Raw genomic sequence first — 22,286 nt, forward strand, 5'->3', positions numbered from 1 at the left:
TTTTCATTCAATTTTTCCAACAATCCCCCACATGAATGAAAACAAGGATTGGTGATAGTTTTCGACAGTTGAGTCGAGTATAGGATAGGTAGGTGTTACCCTTTGAACTTTCCCTTGTAAACTCTGTTTGCTCACTGGCTGATTAGTAGACACGATGTCTTTGAACTGTTCGGCCGGTGGTGTAAGCATGGACAGATCTTACCCAAGACTCTCCCTGATATAGCTCAGGTCTCATGAGTGTGTTCGTTCTTGGCCATGAACACGCCTTGTTCTGTGAGAAGCTCTCAGAATTGTGCCTCCAATTCTCTTCGAAGCGGCCCCACTTCTTTCTCACATAGGTGATCCCTCAAGAGTTACTATCTACTCTTTTTTGATCATTAAAAGTCCATCGGCTTATCCTGGTCTCGTCACTGTTTCATGGAACTTCCCCTACAGTGTGTCTAGTCAGTGCAGATTAGTTGTCCCTTTGAACCTAGTTCTTGGGATCTCCAGTCAGCATAGGTTGGGTGTCCTCTGTACTGATCGCTGATAACGGCATCAAGTCATTCCCTGTGATGAGCTTGCAACTAACTCTCGATTTAACCCTTTGGTTAGCGGATCCGCTAGGTTATCTTTTGACTTCACATAGTCAACATTGATAACTCCAGTTGAGAGTAGTTGTCTAATGGTATTATGTCTACGACGTATATGTCTAGACTTACCATTATACAGATGGCTCTGTGCCCGACCAATTGTTGATTGACTATCGCAATGTATGCAAATTGCCGGCACAGGTTTTGGCCATCGTGGAATATCTTCTAAGAATTGTCGTAGTCATTCAGCCTCTTCACCATATTTGTCAAAAGCTACAAACTCAGATTCCATCGTGGATCTGGTTATTACAATTTGCTTAGAATATTTCCAGGAAATGGCTGCACCAGCTAGAGTGAAGACATATCCACTAGTAGACTTAGAGTCTTTTATATCAGATATCCAACTTGCATCGCTGTATCCTTCTATTACAGCAGGATATCTTGTATAGTGCAGTCCATAGTCACGAGTATACCTTAAGTACCTCAATACTCTTGTTATCCCTTTCCAGTGCTCAACACCGGGATTACTCGTGTATCTACTCAGTTTGCTTACTGCGTAGGCCAAGTCTGGTCGAGTACAACTCATCAAGTACATCAAACTTCCAATAACTCGAGAGTACTCTATCTGCGAGATACTTTCATCTCGATTTTTCGATAAATGTTGACTCGTATCTATCGGCGTTCGTGCCAACGCAGTATCACCCTTGGTGAATTTCTCAAGAATCTTGTCCACGTAATGGGACTGACTAAGAACAAGTCCTTCTGTTGTTATAAGAATTTTGATTCCTAGAATCATATCAGCTAGGCCCATGTCTTTCATGTCAAATCTTGAATTCAACATATCTTTAGTGGATTTGATTATCTTATCATTGCTCCCAATGATAAGTATGTCATCTACATAGAGACACAAGATGACATAGTCACTCTCTGTGGCTCTCATGTAGACACATTTATCACATTCATTGATCTTGAATCCACATTCCTTCATAGCATTATCGAATTTCTCATGCCACTGCTTTGGTGCTTGTTTCAAGCTATATAATGACTTCACCAATCTACAGACCTTGTTTTTCTGTCCTAGCACAGAAAACCCCTCAGGTTGGTCCATGTATATTTCCTCTTCTAAATTCCCGTTTAGAAAGGCTGTCTTGACATCCATTTTATGTATTTCGAGATTCCATAGAGCAGTAATAGCCAACAATACTCTAATGGAAGTGATTCTCGATACCGGAGAGTATGTATCGAAGTAATCAAGGCCTTCTTGTTGTCGATATCCTTTGATTACCAATCTGGCCTTGTATTTATCGATTGTGCCATCTGATTTCATTTTCTTCTTGAAGATCCACTTGCAACCTAATGGTTTACTTCCTGGAGGAAGATCCACGAGTTCCCAAGTGTGATTTTGCAAGATAGATTCTATCTCAGATGCAATTGCCTCTTTCCAGTGAGGGCCATCAGACGAGCTTACTGCTTCTGAGTAACTCCGGGGCTCACTTTCCAGCATGAAAGTGATAAAATCTGATCCATAGGATTTTTCTACTCGAGCTCGTTTACTCCGTCTAAGCTCAACCTCCACTGGTTCAGCATCTTTTTCTTTGTCTTGTGTTTCATATGCCCGTTTTGAGGAGCTAGCATCCTCTCGGGTCTTAAAAGGAAATACATGCTCAAAGAATGAGGCATTTCTTGATTCGATTATCGAGTTCTTGTGTATCTCCGGTATGTGTGACTCAAACACACAAAATCTATACGCAGAGCTGTTTTGTGCATATCCAATAAATATGCAATCAACAGTCTTTGGTCCTATCTTAATCCTTTTCGGATCAGGCACCAACACTTTGGCAAGACACCCCTACATTCGTAAATATTTGTAGGACGATTGTCTTCCATTCCACAACTCATAAGGGCTCTTATCTATTTTCTTCCGGGGCACCTTATTTAAAAGGTAATTAGCTGTTAACACAGCTTCCCCCCACATGGACTTTGGCAATCCAGAGCTTAATAGAAGAGCATTCATCATCTCCTTAAGCGTTCGGTTCTTTCGCTCAGCAACTCCATTTTGCTGAGGAGTATAAGGAGCTGTTGTTTCGTGTCTGATCCCATGTTCAGCACATAACTCAGCGAACGGTGACACATATTCACCGCCTCGGTCACTTCGAACCACCTTAATCTTTCTATTAAGCTGGTTTTCAACCTCGTTCTTATAGAGAGCAAATTTCTCTATAGCTTCATCCTTACTTTTGAGAAGATACACATAACAGTATTTTGTGTTATCATCTACAAAAGTGATGAAATATTTATTACCACCACGTGTTGGCGTACCTTTTAGGTCGCACACATCAGTGTGGATTAGGTCAAGTGGTTTATTGCTTCTTTCAATATGTTGAAAGGATGACCTTGTCATTTTTGTTTCAACACAAATCTCACACTTGTGTTTTGGGTCAAGGTGGAATGTAGGTATGCTTTGCATGTTTATTAATCTACGCAACACATCGTAGTTAACATGTCCTAGTCTACCATGCCATAAACACGAAGACTCAAGCATATAAGTGGAAGAGCTTTCATTTTTATTTATCTTGGGCCTAATGGTCATTACATTGAGCTTAAACAGCCCATCAGATACATAGCCTCTCCCTATAAACACTCCATTTTTGGACAATACAACTCTGTCCGACTCAAAAACAATGCGAAAGCCATGCTTGCTCAACAGTGAGCCGGATACTAGATTCTTTCGAATCTCCGGAACATACAGCACATTGTTTAGAGTGAGATCCTTGCCCGAGGTCATTTTCAGCACCACTTTTCCTTGGCCTATGACGTCCGAGGTTGCTGAGTTCCCCATGAACAGTTTATCTCCAGTGACTTCTTCGAAGTTGCAGCACACATGTCTGGTGGCTCCAGTATCAATCCACCATTGCCGAGGATTGGAACCTATTAGGTTCACTTCAGAGATCACGGCGCAGAGATCCATATCATGTTCTCCTGCCAGGTTGGCCTCAGGCTTTTTCTTCTTTGGCCTTTTACAGTCTGAAGCCTTGTGACCCATACGATCACAATTGTAGCATTTCCCTAAGAACTTCTTTTTCATGTTTTGTCCTTTGGGTTGCATCGTGGAAGATTTTGGATGCTTCCGTTTTGAGCTTTGTCCGTGCTCAACAATATTGGCTTTTACAGTAGCCTGAGAGAACAATTTTCTCTCTGAATTCTTGTTGTCTTCTTCTATACGAAGGCGAACAACAAGTTCCTCCAGGTTCATTTTCTTCCGCTTGTGCTTCAGATAATTCTTAAAGTCCTTCCAGCCAGTTGGTAACTTTTCAATGATAGCTGCCACTTGGAAGGTTTCGCTCAGTGTCATACCTTCTGAGTGAATTTCTTGTAAGAGTACTTGAAGCTCCTGGACTTGACTGATTACAGACTTCGAGTCACTCATCTTATAGTCCAGGAAACGACCAACAATAAACTTTTTGGCCCCAGCATCCTCCGATTTATATTTCTTGTCCAGAGATTCCCACAATTCCTTTGCCGTTTTTATCTCACAATACACAAGATAGAGTGAGTCGGCAAGATTGTTAAGGATGTAGTTTCGACAGAGGAACTCAGATTCGTTCCATTTGTCAAGCAGAAGGAGGGTGTTTACCTCATCTACACCCTTAACAACCTTGGGAATTTCTTCGGTCAAGATACGTGTCAGACCTAGCGTGGTTAAGTAAAAGAACATCTTCTACTGCCACCGCTTGAAATTCACTCCTGTGAATTTTTCTGGCTTTTCCCGTGATTGATTGGCACATTCCCAATCGGGGCGGAGGAGGCCGGCACATGTTGAGCCTGTTGCATCTCAACATTTTCTACCGCCATGGTAACAGAACGAATCTGTTTTAAGTTTTGTTGGGAATAAACCCGTTCAGAAGCTCTGTTTCACGCTTCTGAGTCCATACCAAATGCACAAGTACTTACAATCAAGAAGGTTTGAGCAGATAATCTCAAACTGTCGACTCTAGTGAGTCGATCCAAGCGTCGAGTAGGTGAGTTGCGGACACCGTGAGTTGTCGAGCAGCGCCAAGTTGCTGCCGAGAGTTGTTGACAGGATGTCCGGAGCTGCAACACAAACTCAAAGTGGATGCCGAGTCCAGCAGAGCGCTGTCTCCTTAGAACAGATTCGGCCCCTCCACGGTGCTCAGAGGATTAGGTGGACGTCTGTCTCCCAGGATAAAACGGCAGGATCACGAACACAACCGAGCACTGGTTGTCGTGACGATCTGAACTAGATCCGAAAACTATCACGATTTCTGTTGAGCAAAAGAAAGGCCCAACAAAAAGGAAGAGAATATGGGGATTCAAAGAGGAAGGAAAGAGCACACAAAGCTCACTTGAACGTTTCTCATACAAATTCTCTCTTGAATTTTGCTCTGCTCTCTTCATTCCTCTCCAGGTCTTTATATAGACTTGTGCTTGCCTTGGCTTGCAAGCACAACAAGCACAGTTGTGGCTTGCATGTTTGCCAGCAAGCCACAACGTGGCTTGCTGTTGGCTGCACCTTGCCAGCAAGCCACGCTTGGCTTGCATGTTTGCCAGCAAGCCACAACGTGGCTTGCTTGCAGCAAGCCACGTTGTGGCTTGCATGCTTGCCAAGTGGTTAGCTACCACTTGGCCTGTCATGTGACGTGCAACGTGTCCTGATCGAGCAATGGGTTGATATCCTCCGGGCCCTAGAGTTTCACCCCCTTTGTTCCGAATCAGTCGGAAAGTCTTGCTTTCAATCGTTGTGGGACTACAACCCACACGTCGCGTTTTCATTCAATTTTTCCAACATTATGTATCTATATTCTCAGTGACGGATCCAGATAAATATTTAGAGGGGTATTCAAAAAAAAAGATTAAAAAAAAATTCTTACTATCAAATAAATATATTAAAAGATTAAAATACTAAATTGATAATGATAATGATACAAACATAAAATATGTGCATACCAATAATATAATTATTTTTTTATACTTGAACCACCAACATCAGATCTAGACATACAAACAAGAGGAGGCAACGGATCCTACGAGTGTTCATCTATTGAAAATGTTGTAAAATTTACTCATTTTCAATTGTAGCAAAAATATCTTTCTCGATGTATACTACCAACTGTCATTCATCCACTCATCCCCCATCCTATTACGCAAATCAGTCTTGATAATTTTCATCGCAGAAAAAACTCTTTCAACAGAAGTAGTTGCAACTGGTAAAACTAATGCTAACTCGATCAAACGATATACCAATGAAAAAATTGTATTCTTGCCCGTTTCAACCATCTTTTTAGCAAGACTTCCCAAATCTTCAATCATAGAAAATTCTACTCGTACATTTTGAATGTAAGTCTCAAGTTGGTCCTCAACTATTACACGATCAGTCAATGAAAAATCCTCCGGATAAAGTTCAACAAGGTAAAGTAGCTTACCAATATCAAATTGAGAAAAAAAGTCCTTTGGATCTAAGCAAGCAATGCAAGTAAGTACTTCCGTACTTGATCCTGAAAACCGATTATTCATCTTTTGAACCATCATATCAAGAACCTAATATTGTAATAATAAAAAATGAATAAAAAATATTATTAGAAAATTAAAATTCTATAAAATATTTAAAAATAATACCTGACAAAAAATTTGAACACAATAGTGATGAAAATTAGTACTCATTTGTCCATTACGTCTACTGCGACCACGAGTTCTCATATTTCTTCCATATTCGGTACTGGGATCATATGGTTACTACAAAATTTTGTTGACAACATCCAAAAAATTCTCCCATCCTTCCTCTCTCAATTTTTGTAATCGATCTTTCATTGTCTTGATCAAACTGACAGCTAGTACAATGTTTTGATCCTTTTGTTGTAAGGCAAGTGACAATTCATTTGTGATTCCCAATAAAGATTTCATCAAATGGATCACAAACACAAATTCATAACTCTCCATCTTATCAATCAAACTGGTGGTGATACCACTATTATCATCATTAGTACCATCATCATACATATTTTCAAACAGTTTTAAAACAGAAGTACATGTAGACATCAAACGGATAATAGTCATGTAATGTGAACCCCAACAAGTATCCCCTGGTCGTTTTAAACTAATTTTCATTCATGGTCTTGGCAACCTCATCATTTCTTTGGGTATACTACTCAATCAATTCAAGAAAGTTATCTTTATTTGAGGAACTCAATGACTCGTCATGTCCACGGAAAGGCAAACCTTGTTTCAAAAGAAAGCGTATAACATCTAAAGTTGCCATTAATCGAGTGCGATATGCAACCTTCATTCCACGCCCCCTGTGCTTGTAGCAAATGTGACACACTTTGTTGTTGTTTTTGAAAAGTCTCAAGTTGTGTTCTTGCATCATTGTAAGCAGTAGCTACACCACCAACATGCGTATTAAATACTTCCATTGCTTTTCTCCAATTAGTTATCCCTGAATTAGTAAATGTCTCATCTCCAACTCGACATCCTCTATGAGAATTTTTAAAGAGATAACACCAAAAACAAAAAGCTGCATCTTTTGATATGTTGTATTCTAACCATGAAAATTTTTTAAACCAAGCAACTTGGAAACTTCTATGCTCTTTACCAAATTGTCTTTGGGGATAACTATGACCAAATGGTTGACAAGATCCTCTAATCAAATATTCTCTTCGAATCTGATCTCTAATAGAAATATCAAATTCATTAATTGGTTTGCGTAGCCCTAGGTCACTAACAACATCATCCAGATTGAATTCAACGCGAGAATATTTTTTCTTACTATTTTCTTCCATAGAATTCTTAGAAGACTCAATATTTCGTTTTAAAAATTTCTCCATAACCTATGTCAACTTCTCAAAATTATTAATTTATGCAATCAACATAATAATTAATGTACTACCAAGTATAAATCATGAAATTAGAAATTAGAAATTAGAAATTAGAAATTAGATGAAATAAGAAACAAGATTCACCTAAAATTGAAGAGATTTTGCTTGTTGTGGAGGATCATCGGCGAAGCACAGTGGCAGCGGCATCAACAGTGGCAGCGCCGTCGACGGAACAAGCGAACCGCGAACAGTAGTGGCGTCACTGGCGTGAGGCGTCGATAAAGTGAAGAGACAACAAAGATGAGTGCAATGATTTGAGGAGACCGGAGAGGGGGAAACAATGAGATCTCTTAGTGCGATTAGGGTTTTTGGTTTGAAGAAGAAAGGATTGACTTGGAAAATGAAGGTTTGACTGTTGAAAAAGCTGCTGGAAAAATAATCGAGAACGAGAAAGAAACAAAACGAAAGCTGCTTGGAAAAGGATCGGCAATGAGAAAGGAAGAGAAAAGGTGTTTTTATGACACTTTTGTGAAAAAGTTCAATAAATTTAAAAAATTATAATTATACCCTTTATTTTATATATATATATATATATATATATATATATATATATATATATATATATATATATATTGTCAGAAGCAAGGGGGTGCTTCCGCACCCCCATCGCACCCCTGTCTCCGCCAGTGTATATTCTCCTCCCTCTATACTTATAAGGTCGGCTTAGGACTGTTAAGATAGTGATTATATTTTTTTAAAAAAGAGATTTATAAATAAATAAATGTCATGAAATTTTTGTTACAAATTTAATAAATTTATTCATTTAAAAGTTAATGACAGTTTCCTTCAAACATGTAAAATCCACGGTAGGCATCTCATTTTTGAGAGTGAGGTTTGAGATTTTAGTGTAAGAGCTGAAAATTGTAGGCATCTCATTTTTGAGAGTGAGGTTTGAGATTTTAGTGTAAGAGCTGAAAATTTGAATTTATTTATTTTTAATTGAAAGTTAGCTGGTAATTAATAAAAATATTAAATGTAAGAGATATTAACGTGACACATTAGAGATTACATGCTTAGGGGTCATCTCCTGAACCATAAAAAACGGTCCAGAGGATCGGTTCTAAAAAAAAAAGTTCGGATTCTCTGGACCACTTTTTGCGATTTAGGGGATGGTCCCTAGACATGCATTGATGGGGATGAATGATTCTCACCTATTTTATAAGTGAGAGTCATATATTCTACCAATACATGCTTAGGGACCCTCCCTTGAATTGCAAAAAGCAGTCCAGAGGATCTGTCCTAAAAATAAAAGTCCGGATTCTCTGGACCGTTTTTTGCGATCCAGGAGATGGTCCCTAGATATGCATTGGTGGAGATGAATGATTCCCACTTATTTTATAAGTGAAAGTCATGTATTCCACTAATATATGCTTAAGGACCATCTTAAATCGTAAAAAATGATTTAGAGGATTTGCCCAGAAAAAAAAAATCTCTCTAACCATTGGAGATGTCGGAGTAATTAGGAAAAATCATTTCCCTTGTGAAAAATAAAAATAAATACTAATTAACACAGAATTGATGGACAGGAAAATGGGGGCGCATCTGTTTATTTTGTGTATATTTCATGCGAAACAATTTACTAAAATTTCTCATATGGCAGACACACCTTCCAGAGAAGCCGCCGCCGACGACAGCGGTGGCGAAGCAAGATGGTGGAGAGCTTTTAGTTGGCTCGCCGACGCCCTGCTCCTCCCCTGCAAACCCTTCCTCTTCCTCCCCCAATCTTACAGCTCCGCCTCCTCCTCCCCCTCCGCAGTCGCAGCTCACGTCGCCGGCACCTTCTTTTGCCGCCCCCACGAGAGGGACCACCGCATCACTCTCTGCCTCCAGCAGGCAGCCGGCGCGGTCCCCGTGATAATCGACCTGCCAATCGGAGTGTCCGAGCTGAACGGCGCCGGGCGGGTTGCGCTGGAGTGCGACCGGCTCAGGTGGGCCGGGCCGCTCCTGGAAGCGCCTAGATGGGCTGTGCGCTGCGGCGGGCGGAGGGCGGGATTCGGCGGCCCGAGGCCGGCGACAGGGGCGGAAGCGCGAGCCCTCGAGGCCTTGAAGGCTGTCACCTCCGGGGCCGGAAGGCTGCCCCCGCCGCCGCCTAGCGGCGGACGGGGAGAGTTGTTTGCGTATGTACGCGGGAACTTCGAGAGGGTGGTGGGGTCCACCTACAGCGAGTCCTACCATCTGGTGGACCCCACTGGAAGCTTGGGCCTTCAGCTCAGCCTCTTCTTCCTCCGCGTCTGAGAGTAGCCTGCGCAAATCGAACGGGTCGGGTTTGGTCCGTTATCCGGTTATAATTCTGGAAGCTTGACTGCATCTTGTATTTAACCCATCGAGGAGCTTGAATATGTCGTTGTGGTATGCCTCCTGTTTAAGACACGTGACGAAGGCAATTCTTTTTTTTTTAAAAATTCTAGAGGACTTAAACCTTTGAGTTTAATATATTTTACCCATTTTCAATTCATAAGGACAAATTTGCATAATTATGACATCATAAGGACACACAACCTCAATGGATAAATTTAGGGATATATTTCCTACAAAATTAGGGATTGCTACAAGTTAGCAATTGCATACCTGACATTTCATCTAACATTTCATCTAGCATTTTTAATGAATGACCCTTCATCTAGTCATGATTAACCTATAAATAGCCTAGGCAGTGTCTCCCAAAGGCATACTTGAATCCTTTGAAAACTTGCTGTCCAAGTGTTACAAAAATTTGTCCAAACCTCATCACATTTCGTGCAAGTTTCTGCCTAAATTTTGATCAACAAGTGCAAGTTCAAGCCCCGTAAAATTTCTGTCCAAAATTGAAAAAAATTCTGACAAGGTAAGTGAGCTTTTCATTTCGAGTGTAGCTACAGAATATGTTTGCATTTCATCATTTTATATTACAAATTCATTTCTTTTTATTCCAAGATGTACTATTATGACTCAAGTTAAATATGGTAAAGAAAATTTTCGAAAATATGATAAGATATGACAAGTTATGACTTGATGCAGTGGGTAATAATAATCGATATATGACCATGATACAGTGAGTAATAATAACTGATATACGACATCGCCTCTTAGAGGAATTACATATAGGGGATTGATCAATAAAGAGAATTTCTAAAAACATGATAAGATACGACAAGTTATGGCCCTGATGCGGTGGGTAATAATAACCGATATATGACCTTACTCCTTAGAGAAATTACATATAAGAGGCTGATCAGTAATACCATGAAAAACAAGATGATCAACAGTGTTATGTTTTCGATTAAGTGCTATGTTTTTCATTAAGTTATATTTCTGTCATGAATGCTAAATGTCTTGCTAAAAGTATATGTTTTCGATTAAGTTATGTTTCTGTCATGTTTCATAAAATATGTTTTCGTCATGAATTTTGAATGTCTTGCTATGTTTTGTATTCTGTCATGTTATGTTCAATCGATCCCACTTACTAAGTGTTTCCCAAGCACTCACCCTCCCTTACTCTCATCCCTAGATAAAGACGAGGAACAAGTCGAGAAGGAAGAGCAAGAGATGTTTTGGGACTGGTAATGAAGTCGTGTCCAAGTGATTCGTCCTTTTAGTCCATGTCATCTTTATTTGTACACTTTCACTTTTGGATTGTAAAGATAATATTTTCATTATATTATTACTGGTTTAGTATGCAATTTATGAGACTTATTATTTTTTAGTATTTATATTCGCGAACAACGCCGGTGTCACGTGCCTAGGTCACGAGACATGACAGCAATCCTTTAGAACAAACAAGTGATCAGAATTTGATTCTTTAGATCTCAAGCTCATTGCATAAGGTGGTATAAAACATGTAATCCCTGGGATCATGGTATCATGATAAGACATCCAGATTATCACTCAGACACTCGAGATTCGAATCCCAGTTATGACGTATTTGTAAAATATTTTCCTCCAAATAGAGGGCATAACCAAAGGATGCTGGATTTCTGGACTGACCGTCGCGTGCACTTTTCAATTTATCCTGATAATCGATGAAAAACTTTCATAAAATCGAATCGATCATCTAAGGATAATCAATGAGACTAACTAAAAATCTTCGCCGTGCAGTTCTTCATGTAATAAATTGATAAGACGGAACACTCGATCTTTCATCTTCGGACTCATCACTTTTCATTGTCCTCCTCCCCTGAAAAATGCAAATGAGAAATTCATTTTGACCAATCATAACAAGCACTAAGGACAAATGCCTTCTAAGGAGCATCTGAAAAGCAACTAAAGAAGATGCAGAAGAAATAATAGAAAAATTCCCCAACGGTCTTCCACTCTATAGACCAGGTAAAGCCGGCTCTTTCAAATAGAGGCCGCCGGAAATGTGGCTACGAGTTAAACTAGCAATGTGAGAAATGGTAAAATACAGAGATGTAGGAGACTAAGTGGATGAACCGTATTCAGCTGATGACCTGTCCAAAAGAAATTGAAATAAAGATGCCTTCTGGTTTTAGAACACTATGAACACCTTCAAACATTTTCATCACCTTATTTAGTGTTTGGGGATGGGGGTTCCATGAATCACCGCGGTTCACAAACAACACATCCTTTAAAAAGGATGTTTAGTGACAGAAAATTAAGACATTTATTAAAAGACTAATGTCAGCTCACAAAAACTAACTACTAAAATTAATGATACAAACTTATGAACATTCCTAGCAGTGATAAAAACAAAAGCATGAATTAAGATTTAAAAGGTTTCCATGAGGAAGATAAACTATCTGCGGCATGTCTATAAACATGCATGGCATCGCAAACACTGAATATTCTGTACAAACAACATTTATGAAAGTATTTGAGTTATTTCCATAAAGAAAATTAAGAAAAGAATGAGAGGATAGACAGAAAAATGAGCACAAGGAAATTGATTTGGGATAAGTAATAACATTTAGTTTGATTTGAAAACTACTATCTGGAAAGATGAAAGTGTGGAAAAGACCAGATCTAGATTTACACATTCTCACTCGTAGCTAGGTGGACTGGAGTAGATTAACCAGAGACATTTTTCAAAATATTGATAAAAAACATGCAGAGCCAAGACCTTTTGCTGGGATGCAATTATAATTGATTGGTGGCCACTTGCCCCAAAAGCTTATGTTGTTAGAAAAGATGCCAACTTATGTTGTTAGAAAAGAACCTAATCAAGACTTATATGTTAGTAATAGCTATATAGAAAAAGATGTCCAGTGGATATTAAGTGGTTCATTGCTCTCCTTAAAATGAGCTATCCAAGCAAAAGAATGCAAATCTCATCTCTCATTTCTCCTTCAAACCCTTCCACCAAAGAAGCAATGCCCATCATTCCTTATGAAGAACCAACGCCCATCATTCCTTATGAAGAATTAACAACAAGTGCATGTGTTTGGAATTTTTTGTCAAGGGTAAAAAAGAATACTAGGATTAACTCATAGCCATTCAAACTAGCATTATTCGGTTAGTTTAACAACTTGAATAAAATAAAATTCACTGCATGCTAGGACATCTAACTAAAACTACAGCCACTAAAGAACATGCATAAACTAATAGAAATAGTTCTTCAGTTGATTTCAATAACAGTAAGCATGTTGATATAATGAGACATGAATAACAACAATCAAGCAAGGTGGAAGAAAATGGAAAATGCAGTTATGATACAGATTGCAAAAGTGAATTATTCGTCCAAAGAGCATTTCAGCCTTTACCATGGTGCCTTTCCCGATCACGATATCGAAGGGCTCACTTCCAAAAGATAGGTCTAGCATGTCGGCCTGAACCACCTTGATGCCTAGCGGTGCAAGGGAAAAACAACCTCCATGTCAGACCGTCAAAGTTGACATTTCAACAAGCAACGCAAGAGCAGCGGAAATCCTACTCAGAATCATCACCTTCAAGTCCCTTGTCTCTAAAGCGGCTCCGCATCCTTTCAACCGCCACAGGAGAGATATCGACGCAGGTCATGTCGGCCACGCCATCCTTGCGAAGCTCCTCGCAGAGCCGCGAGTTGCCGCAACCGATCTCCAACACCTAGCAATACCAAAGAATCTAAATTGAATGCTATAACTATGCACGCATGCCGGACGCGTCAGTGAGAAAGCGAACACGGTGAAGCTACCGAGTGGGATGGATCGAGGAAGGGGAGGACGAGGTGTTGGAAGTGGGAGTAGTCTTTGGACCATTCATAGTGCTCCTCGGTGGCGAACCTCTCGTCCCTATTAAGTCAGAACAGAGATTGAGGCAGGAAGCGAAGGAAAATAGGAGGAGAAAAGTGGCGAAGGCCAGACCAATAGTGGGGATCGAGATAGGAGGTGGCGGTGCGCGGGGCGAAGTCAACGGGACTGCTGCGGCGATTTTGATCGCCTGAATCGTCCATCGGTGGCAGTGAGCCCTAAGCTGCTCTGTCGATTGAAGCTCATGAGTTGGCTTTGAAGCAGAAACCAGCACAAAATGAATTATCGGGCCAGTGGAATTAAAAAATACAGAACACGCCGTTGCCGGGGATCGAACCCGGGTCACCCGCGTGACAGGCGGGAATACTCACCACTATACTACAACGACATTGATGTTATTATGAGGTTGGCTAAATTACTCGAGTCTCTTTTAGTGCAATTTAGAAAAAGGACAAATTTAAAAAAAAAACAAAAAAAAAAAAAACCGGCAACCCAGTTAACCGCCTGACAAACGGGAATACTCACCACTATACGACAACAACATTGGTGTTATCGGTGTCTCATAAAAGTTTATAAATAAATCTTCCTTTCGTACAAAAATCGAGAGTATATTGTATCTCCATTGATAAATATTTATTTCCAGACTTAAATTCCCCCGACTTGAATACGATGATATCAACCTTCTATTTATGCAAGAATTGAGTACATATCGTATGTCGATTGACAAATGATAGTTTCTAGATCCAGACATGAGACACCCTTGACTTGGAAGTGGTCAGGGTCGAGGTCAAAGGTTCAATGATGACAACTTCTCGCCCTCAATTGGGACTGAGCACATGAGGCTCAGATCCTCTTTGTCGCTTAACCGGATTTCTTATGAACTTCAATCGAAGTTTTCCTTTGACTCCTTTATCGACAATGAATGGACCTTTCTTACAATGTTAAGATAACAAGAAGTTGGAAGATAGACAGTAAAACTTCCAACAGATTTTTCATTACGCCGGGAGATTAATTACAACTGGTTAGCCCTCCAAAAGAAAATTAAAGATGTAACATTTAAGTTAGGTCGACTAGACTTCTTCAAGAATGCTATCAGTAATCTTTGATAAACTGATGGTTGTGGTGACACGTAAGGTGGAAGACTCTCATTCTTTAGCAGTTGCTTCATTACACCTTTCATCCTATATTGCACCATCTTAACAATGCGGGTGTCGAGTAGATCATAGAACTACTCAAAGCATAGGAATTCTTTTTTCTTGATAGTCTAGTGCTTGCCCATCCCGGTCTGATACTCTTAAACTTCTGCTTCTTTATTCTCTACCCTGTGGCCACTAATGCCACATGCAACTCCGACTTTGAGGCTTCCAAGGCCTCAAACTCAACTTTAGCTGCCTTTGCCTTAGCTTGGGTAAACTCCAATTTGGTTCGCTGAGTCTCAACCAAGGACTTGTTTGTGTCGGCTTTGTCTTTGGTGGCTTCTAGTTCCACCTTTAGAAGCCCCAACTCAATCCTACTCGCCTCCAACTCAACTTTAGTCATCTCCAGCTCAGTTTTCTGCACCTCAAACATAGCCATTAAGTCGCCCAGAACCTTTCGCCACTTCTTTCACCCCGACTTCATCTTTTTAACCTTGGCTTCTAAATATTTTACCTTTCTATTCACTTTGTCAAGTCATAATGCGCTAGGCATTTCTCCACTATCTCGTCAACTACTGCTCTTTTCAGTCGGTCAATCTCCACATGTGCTGAGGCGGGGACTTGGTCGGTGAGAGCTAGTTGAGCCTCCAACTCAGTCAGTCGACCTTGCATAACTCAGTACTCTCCCAAGAACGTGGGAAATCGTTGGTCGAACGATATCAGGTCGGTTTAGTGCTGCAACATGCATTAAAAGCATCAACATCATTACCCAAAAAGAGGACCTCCAATGCTTACCCCTGTTCCTTGCAATACTATTGCATCGACTAATGACCTGAGGAACATGTTATCGGATGCCTCCTTAACATCCGACCATGTATCCACTAGCAGTTCAAAGTGGGAGATGTCAAGCCGATAGTCGGGATCTGCCAAAGCCTCTTGCTCTTGGGGCATGTCTGGAATAGTCGGGATAGCGTCTTAGTTTACATCGAGATGGGGAGACTCTGCCGCAGGGCTACTCAGAGGAATCAGGAAACTAAAGTCCGGGTGTGGATGCGAAGAACTTGGCTCGACCTGGAGACCTCCCGACCCAGCAAGTGAAGTCAGGGTTAAAACCATCAGTGACAAGGACCGACCAGATGGAGTCCTTAGCGAACGACGTCTCTTCTTTGTCATTCTTAAGGGTGTCCTTGACTCACCCGAGTGGACTAGCTTCATAGCTTACAATTAGGAGGCAACCTCTAGCGGAGCCAAGGTAGGGGCAAGTAATGTCTTCTCCTTGGGCACAACTTCATCCACGGTTAAATAAAAAACACCACATCTCTCTCCACCAATTTAGTCTCAGTCGTCTTCACTGTGGGTACTTTTGAGAGCATGAAACTAAACCTAAATAAAGATAAAACAATGCGGAAACCATAAACACTCATAGTGATCTCCTGAAGAACCGCAACCGAAGACGTCGATCGATGAAGAGATTGCCGCTGTCATAAGCACAATCACGGAATTGCCGGAAAGCGCTTCAAGGTTCACGAGCCAAATCCCAACCTACGGATGTTCTTCCATTGCTCTCACACGATCACCTCCGCTGCTCCTCTGATCACCTCGATTGCTTGCTCGCTGTTCACCTCCTCTTCGGATCTGTGCTTGGACGCACCTTAAATAAGAAGGCTGAGGAAGACGAAGGGGAAAGGACACCCCTTCGTCTCCCTGGCGTTTGCAGCAGCGAAAGGGACGAACCCTTTCGTCTCTAGTAACGCCTAAACGTCCAACATCTCCCACTCGTCCAAGTCAATCCATATGGTCACATAGACCATGTCAGTCACATAGACTACAAGGTGATCAAGTCACGAAGACCAGAGCGGAATTAGTCTCAGACTAAATAAGTCACATAGACTTTATGAGGATCAAGTCACGAAGACCAGAGCAAAATTTAGTCACAAAAATCAAATAAGTCACGAAGACTTTATGAGGATCAAGTCATGAACACCAGAGCAAAATTTAGTCACAAAAGACCAAATAAGTCACGTAGACTTTATGAGGATCAAGTCACGAAGACCAGAGCAAAATTTAGTCACAAAGACCAAATAAGAACATTCATTCCATACATTAGGGAAAATGGTTCGTGCGACAGCAAGCACAGTGAGCATTCAATTGCTAAGAAGATAGTCACACCTTACTTAGTTACTCCATAGAACAAATCAGAGACATAAATGTCCATAAAACGAATCAAAGACATAAATGGCTTGCTTTTACCCCAGATTAAATTATTTACATCATCATGAACATCTCTAATCCCTCATATTGACCATATGTCAAGAGCATGTTCAACATCTCCAATCAAACAAATTATTCACAATTACATTTTATGTACTGAACTAAAAATGTAACCAGTACCAGTGAATAAATGTCACAGATGTAAATCAATCTTAATCTTCCTTTTTAGCTAGAATCCATTCATTCTAATCAGTAGCTTTCCTAGTTATGCTCCATAGACCGAATCATCCATAGCCAATAGGAAACATGCTAAAGTAGCAGACACTGATCAGAACTTCAAGTAAACAGCTAAATAGTCACTTAAGGTAAAATTGAGATTAACTTATAATCTCAAGGGTCTCACATAGTAGAGAAGTAGGGATCCATTCTCCTACTACCCTTCTTGTCGCCATAGCACATGTGGTATAAATCACATGTTACGATGTTATTCTCTTTACCAAAAAGAGTACATGTTTTTCTCAAATTTAACATCGTACAGATTTCGATCTAGACATTCCCAATGTCTAATCTTGAATTCAACATATGAATTCTAATCTGGCTTCAAGCAGATTCAGTAAATGGTGGGTGCATTTACTCCAATCATTACACAAATGATCTCATCTTGACACAAATATCAAGGCGACCTTAACTTATGGGTATGTCTCTATTCACAACTACATAAGTTGTCCCATAAGCAACGGTCTTACCTCTATTCGTACTTAACAAATAGAGATGATTGTCCATGTGAATGGACCAATCCCAATCTACCAACATGCTTATCGAGACTTTTATTCGAATGTAACCAAGACATATACACTGAATAGATCATGACATTTTTCATTTATCAAAATGTCTTTATAATTGTTACATTCTTCGAAGTCCCAAAGACTTCATATGCCCATGAAATGACTCTTTAGTCAATGTCTTAGTAAAAGGATCAGCAAGCATATTTCGTGTAGGGATGTACTCAAGAATAACCTTTTTCTTGTCAATAATGTCTCTTACAAAATTATACTTAATTTATATATGTTTGCCTTTGCTGTGATATTTGGGATCCTTGGAAAAAGCTATCACAGCAAGACTCCCACTATCCTCAGCAATCTTCAGATACTTCAGGCACCTTCTTAGCCATACAGCCTCTTTCACAGCCGCTGCACAAGCCACATACTCAGCTTCCATTGTCGACAAGGCTACATAAGCCTGCTTCTTGCTGTTCCATGAGATGGCGCTACCATTCAGCAAGAAGACATAGCCAGATGTGGATTTCCTGTCATCAAGGTCCCCTTCCCAATCTGCATCTGAGTAGACACTAAGGCTCATATCTGATCCTTGGAAACAGACACAATAATCAGCTGTTCCTTTAAGATATCTGAATATTCTCTTCACCACTTTCCAGTGTCTCGATCCTGGGTTTGACTGGAAACGACTAACTAAGCCAACAATATAGGTTATATCGGGACGAGTACACAACATAGTGTACATCAAACTACCAATAGCACTGGCATATAGTTTTTTCTTCATTTCGGCTATTTCCTCAGGAGTCTTGGGATACATACTTTTGCTCAAAACAGTACCTTTTGCTATAGGCGTCTGTTCAATATTGCAATCTCACATATTGAAGTGTTGCAGCATCTTAGTGATATAAGCTTCTTGAGACAAACCCAAAAGCCTCTTTGATCGGCCTCTAACTATCTTCACTCCTAAGATGTACTCTGCTTCTCCCATATCTATTATGTCAAATTGTGATGAAAGCCAACTTTTGACTTCTATCACACTCTTTATGTCACTTCCAGCTATTAGCATATCATCAACATATAATGATAAAATGACAAGCTTTCCTTTTTCCTTTCTTAGGTAAACACAATGATCTTCATTGATCATTTCAAAATCATAAGATAATATTACTTCATTAAATCTTATGTTCCATTGTCTTGACGCTTGCTTTAGCCCATATATAGACTTCCGAAGTCTACATACTCTTTTCTCTTGGCCTTCAGCAACATAACCTTCTGGTTGTACCATATAGATTTCTTCATCAAGATTACCATTAAGGAAAGCCGTTTTTACATTCATCTGATGTAATTCCATGTCATAGTGTGCTACTATAGCTAGGATGACACGTATTGACACAAACTTTACAACTGAGGAGAATATCTCTTCAAAGTCAATACCCTCCATTTGGGTATATCCTTTTGCAACCAATCGAGCTTAGTATCGATTAATCGATCCATCTGCTTTCCTCTTTACTTTGAGAATCCACTTATTCCCAATAGCCCTTCGGCCCGGAGGAAGATCGACTAAATCCCAAACTTTATTCTTTCTCATTGACTCCATTTCTTCATCCATTGCAACTTTCCATTCTTTTCTAACTGAGCTACTCAAAGCTTCCTCAACTGTTCGAGATTCCTCATCGTCAACTGGGAGAACCATTAATGCCTCATTCTCAATATCAAACCTTCTCCGAGTAATAATCTGATGACTACTTCTTCGAAGGTTAGAGTGTTGAGAAACTGACTCATTCAGTGGCAAATTACTCTCACTCGGTTGACTAGATTCAGGCATCTCTGATTCGTTGATAAAGGAACATTATCCTCCTCCTCTATCTCATATAGAGGAATTGTCTTATCAACTTCACCTCATGTTGGGAACTCAGTTTCTAGAAAAGTAGCATCTCTTGACTCTATCACAGAGATGGTTCCATCTTGTCGCTCACCAATAAAAACATAACCCTTAGAAGTCTCAAAGTACCTTATAAAGATACACTTCTTACCTCTGGGTCCTAATTTTTTATATTCGTGAGTCTTATCATGAACGTAGGCAGCTAACCCTCAAGGTCTCAGATTACTCAAATCCGGCTTTCTGCCTGTCCAATATTCATGTGGGGTAGCTGGAACTGACTTTGAAGACACTTTGTTAAGTATATAGGTTGCAACTGATGGATCGAAAGCGCTAGAGGGGGGGGTGGGGGTGAATAGCGCTCGTGGCTATTTTATCGATTTTAAAACACAGAGTAGAAACACAGCGGAAAAAAACCAAACACACAGAGACGCAAGTGTTTTACTTCGTTCGAAGCCTATAGCGACTCCTACTCGAAGGCCCGCGGTCCTTAACCGCTTTTGGTGGGCAACAACTATAATATCAGAATTATTACAATCTAGAGTACAATTAGTGCAATAAAGAAATTATACCAACGAAAAGAAGAATAGAGAACTTTGGAGTTGATTCGTTGGAGTAGCAGAGCGTTGTTGAGGCGTTAGCAGCAGCACACGGAAGAGCGCAGTTTTCTTGTTCGAATTCGATGATATGAGCTGCACCTCGAGGCCTCCTTTTATAGCTTTGCAAGGTCTGATCCAGATCCCCAAGTCTCGGGATCAACTTTGACCCGAAGCGGATCGGTCGACCGATCCTCACGTTCGATCGACCGATCCTCATGTTCGGTCGACCGATCAGATGATCTCCACCACATCTGATCCGTCGATATATCGCTCCGCTTCGATCTGGTCAAAACTCTATCCCTGCGTTCGGTCGACCGATCCCAGGGTCCGGTCGACCGATCAGTCTCCTCTGACCCGCACACCTCGGCTTGATCCAGTCGACACCTATCCCAGGTTCGATCGACCGATCCCGAGGTCCGGTCGACCGATCCCGAGGTCCGGTCGACCGATCCCTGGTCGAGCCCGGTCCAACTTCTGGAGATCTGATCTGGTAGCTTGGAGGTTCGGTCGACCGAATCCAAGGTTCGTTTGACCAATCCCAGTCAGTTCTAACCCTGCACGAAAATATTAGTTTCCTGTAAAACAGAGTTAGAACACAAAAAGATAATACGATAAATAAAATTGTCAGTCATCGGACTGACCGGGTCTGACTTCAAGTTTCCGACCGGAAACCCTAGGTCGACCCGACGCCTACTGTTCCCTCTACGGGGAACGCGTCCTCACCTACTCCACTCAGGATATTTACCTGATGCCAGTCCGGTCCTCCAGACCGACTGGACTTTCCGCCTAGGGTTACCACCCCCTAGGACCTAGGGTTACCGCCCCCTAGGGGTTTTCTCCACCTAGGGTTACCCCCCCCTATGCCCTAAGGTTCCCCCCCCCCCCCCCCCCCTTAGGATTTTCCTCCACCTAGGGTTACCACCCCCTAGGACCTAAGGTTACCGCCCCTTAGGGTTTTTCTCATTCACCTAGGGTTACCACCCCCTAGGACCTAAGGTTAGCACCCCTTAGGATTTTCACCTGCCTAACCGCAGTTAGGACTTTCCTGAAACCTTATTTAAGCACGTTAGATAACAAGGAATCTTAACTTTGAATCCCTTTGCCATTATCAAAACTGAGGTTCGATCGCCGGATGTTTCCCGCACCAACAATCTCCCCCTTTTTTATTATGGCAACCGAAATTCAAAGTTAAGTAAAAAATGCAATAAAGATAAGCATAAATAAACACAGGCATAAATAAAGCATAGGCACATACAAAATAAAAATTCCTTTTTAATTTTCTTTGAATTTTAATTTTCTTTGAATTTCTTTATACTCTCCCCCTTTGTCATACATCAAAATACCCTAGAGAGTGAAGAAAATCTAGGTCTTAGCTTAACTTTCAAAAATAAGTTTTATCTTTGAAAGACTTTTAGCTAGGTGAAATCAAAAATGTTATCATTAACTTTTGAAAGCCAAAATTCTTTCTTTAGTTTGAGAGATACTTTTAGCTGAGATAAATTTTAACTTAGCAAATTTTGAGATATCAAAACACTTTAAATTCTTAGTTTTTTTTTTTTAATGTTTTGATGAAATTTTGAGAGTGCTTTGGGAAATACTTAGCATTTTCAGCAAAACTTAGTGATCCTGTCCGAACGATGAATCAACGGACGCTGGGCACGTGCCGCTCTCCGAACTGATGACGTGGATCTCCGGCCGGTCGTAGAGATCTCCGGCGAACCTGCAAAGAAGTCGGGCCGGGAAGGGGTTCCCGGCGACGACCCTCCAACGCTCAAGTCAGGCAAGAGGAAAATGAGAGTGGCTCCGAGTATGCGAGAATGCGTAATTTTGTGAATACGTACCTCCGGCGAAGTGTGAGAACCCTTATATGGAGCTGCGAAGAGGCTTGTGCACACATACCGAGGTGAATATGTGTCCCCTTACCATACCTCAGTATAGGTTTGTCAGAGGAGCTTGCCTGACACCATACCGCTATAGTCCGAGCACCTCTCTGATGGGACGGCAGGACCTTCTGTCGTAAGGTTCAACGTATGACTTGGTCGTGGGACATGCCTGTTGTCAG

At 40.9% G+C, this 22,286-nt stretch overlaps 2 protein-coding genes and 1 non-coding gene across 3 annotated transcripts; 1 reads left to right on the forward strand and 2 right to left on the reverse strand.

The window, feature by feature from the left end:
* The first annotated feature begins 9,055 nt into the window (after positions 1 to 9,055).
* On the forward strand, positions 9,056 to 9,697 carry LOC121996292 (protein MIZU-KUSSEI 1-like). The gene has a single exon (XM_042550210.1). The coding sequence runs from the start codon at positions 9,056 to 9,058 to the stop codon at positions 9,695 to 9,697; it is 642 nt and encodes a 213-aa protein (XP_042406144.1).
* A 1,525-nt stretch (positions 9,698 to 11,222) lies between these two features.
* On the reverse strand, positions 11,223 to 13,972 carry LOC121999477 (EEF1A lysine methyltransferase 4-like). The gene is made up of 5 exons (XM_042554157.1): positions 13,738 to 13,972; positions 13,569 to 13,665; positions 13,342 to 13,480; positions 13,159 to 13,241; positions 11,223 to 11,615 (listed from the first exon to the last, which is right to left on the reverse strand). The coding sequence occupies exons 1-5, from the start codon at positions 13,824 to 13,826 to the stop codon at positions 11,541 to 11,543; spliced, it is 483 nt and encodes a 160-aa protein (XP_042410091.1). The 5' UTR covers positions 13,827 to 13,972; the 3' UTR covers positions 11,223 to 11,540.
* Positions 13,940 to 14,011, reverse strand: TRNAD-GUC. The gene has a single exon. It is a non-coding gene; the product is annotated as a tRNA-Asp (tRNA).
* Between the last annotated feature and the right edge of the window lie 8,275 nt (positions 14,012 to 22,286).

The sequence above is a fragment of the Zingiber officinale genome, chromosome 1A (genome assembly GCF_018446385.1).
Source record: "Zingiber officinale cultivar Zhangliang chromosome 1A, Zo_v1.1, whole genome shotgun sequence".
Classification (NCBI taxonomy): Eukaryota; Viridiplantae; Streptophyta; class Magnoliopsida; order Zingiberales; family Zingiberaceae; genus Zingiber; species Zingiber officinale.

Excerpts from the sequence above, each read along its gene's own strand:
- LOC121999477 (XM_042554157.1), bottom strand. The coding sequence starts at position 13,826 with ATGGACGATTCAGGCGATCAAAATCGCCGCAGCAGTCCCGTTGACTTC. Across the intron at positions 13,666-13,737 it reads TATCTCGATCCCCACTATTG|GGACGAGAGGTTCGCCACCG; the intron begins GTCTGGCCTTCG and ends CTGACTTAATAG. Across the intron at positions 13,242-13,341 it reads TAGAGACAAGGGACTTGAAG|GCATCAAGGTGGTTCAGGCC; the intron begins GTGATGATTCTG and ends TTGCACCGCTAG.
- LOC121996292 (XM_042550210.1), top strand. The coding sequence starts at position 9,056 with ATGGCAGACACACCTTCCAGAGAAGCCGCCGCCGACGACAGCGGTGGC.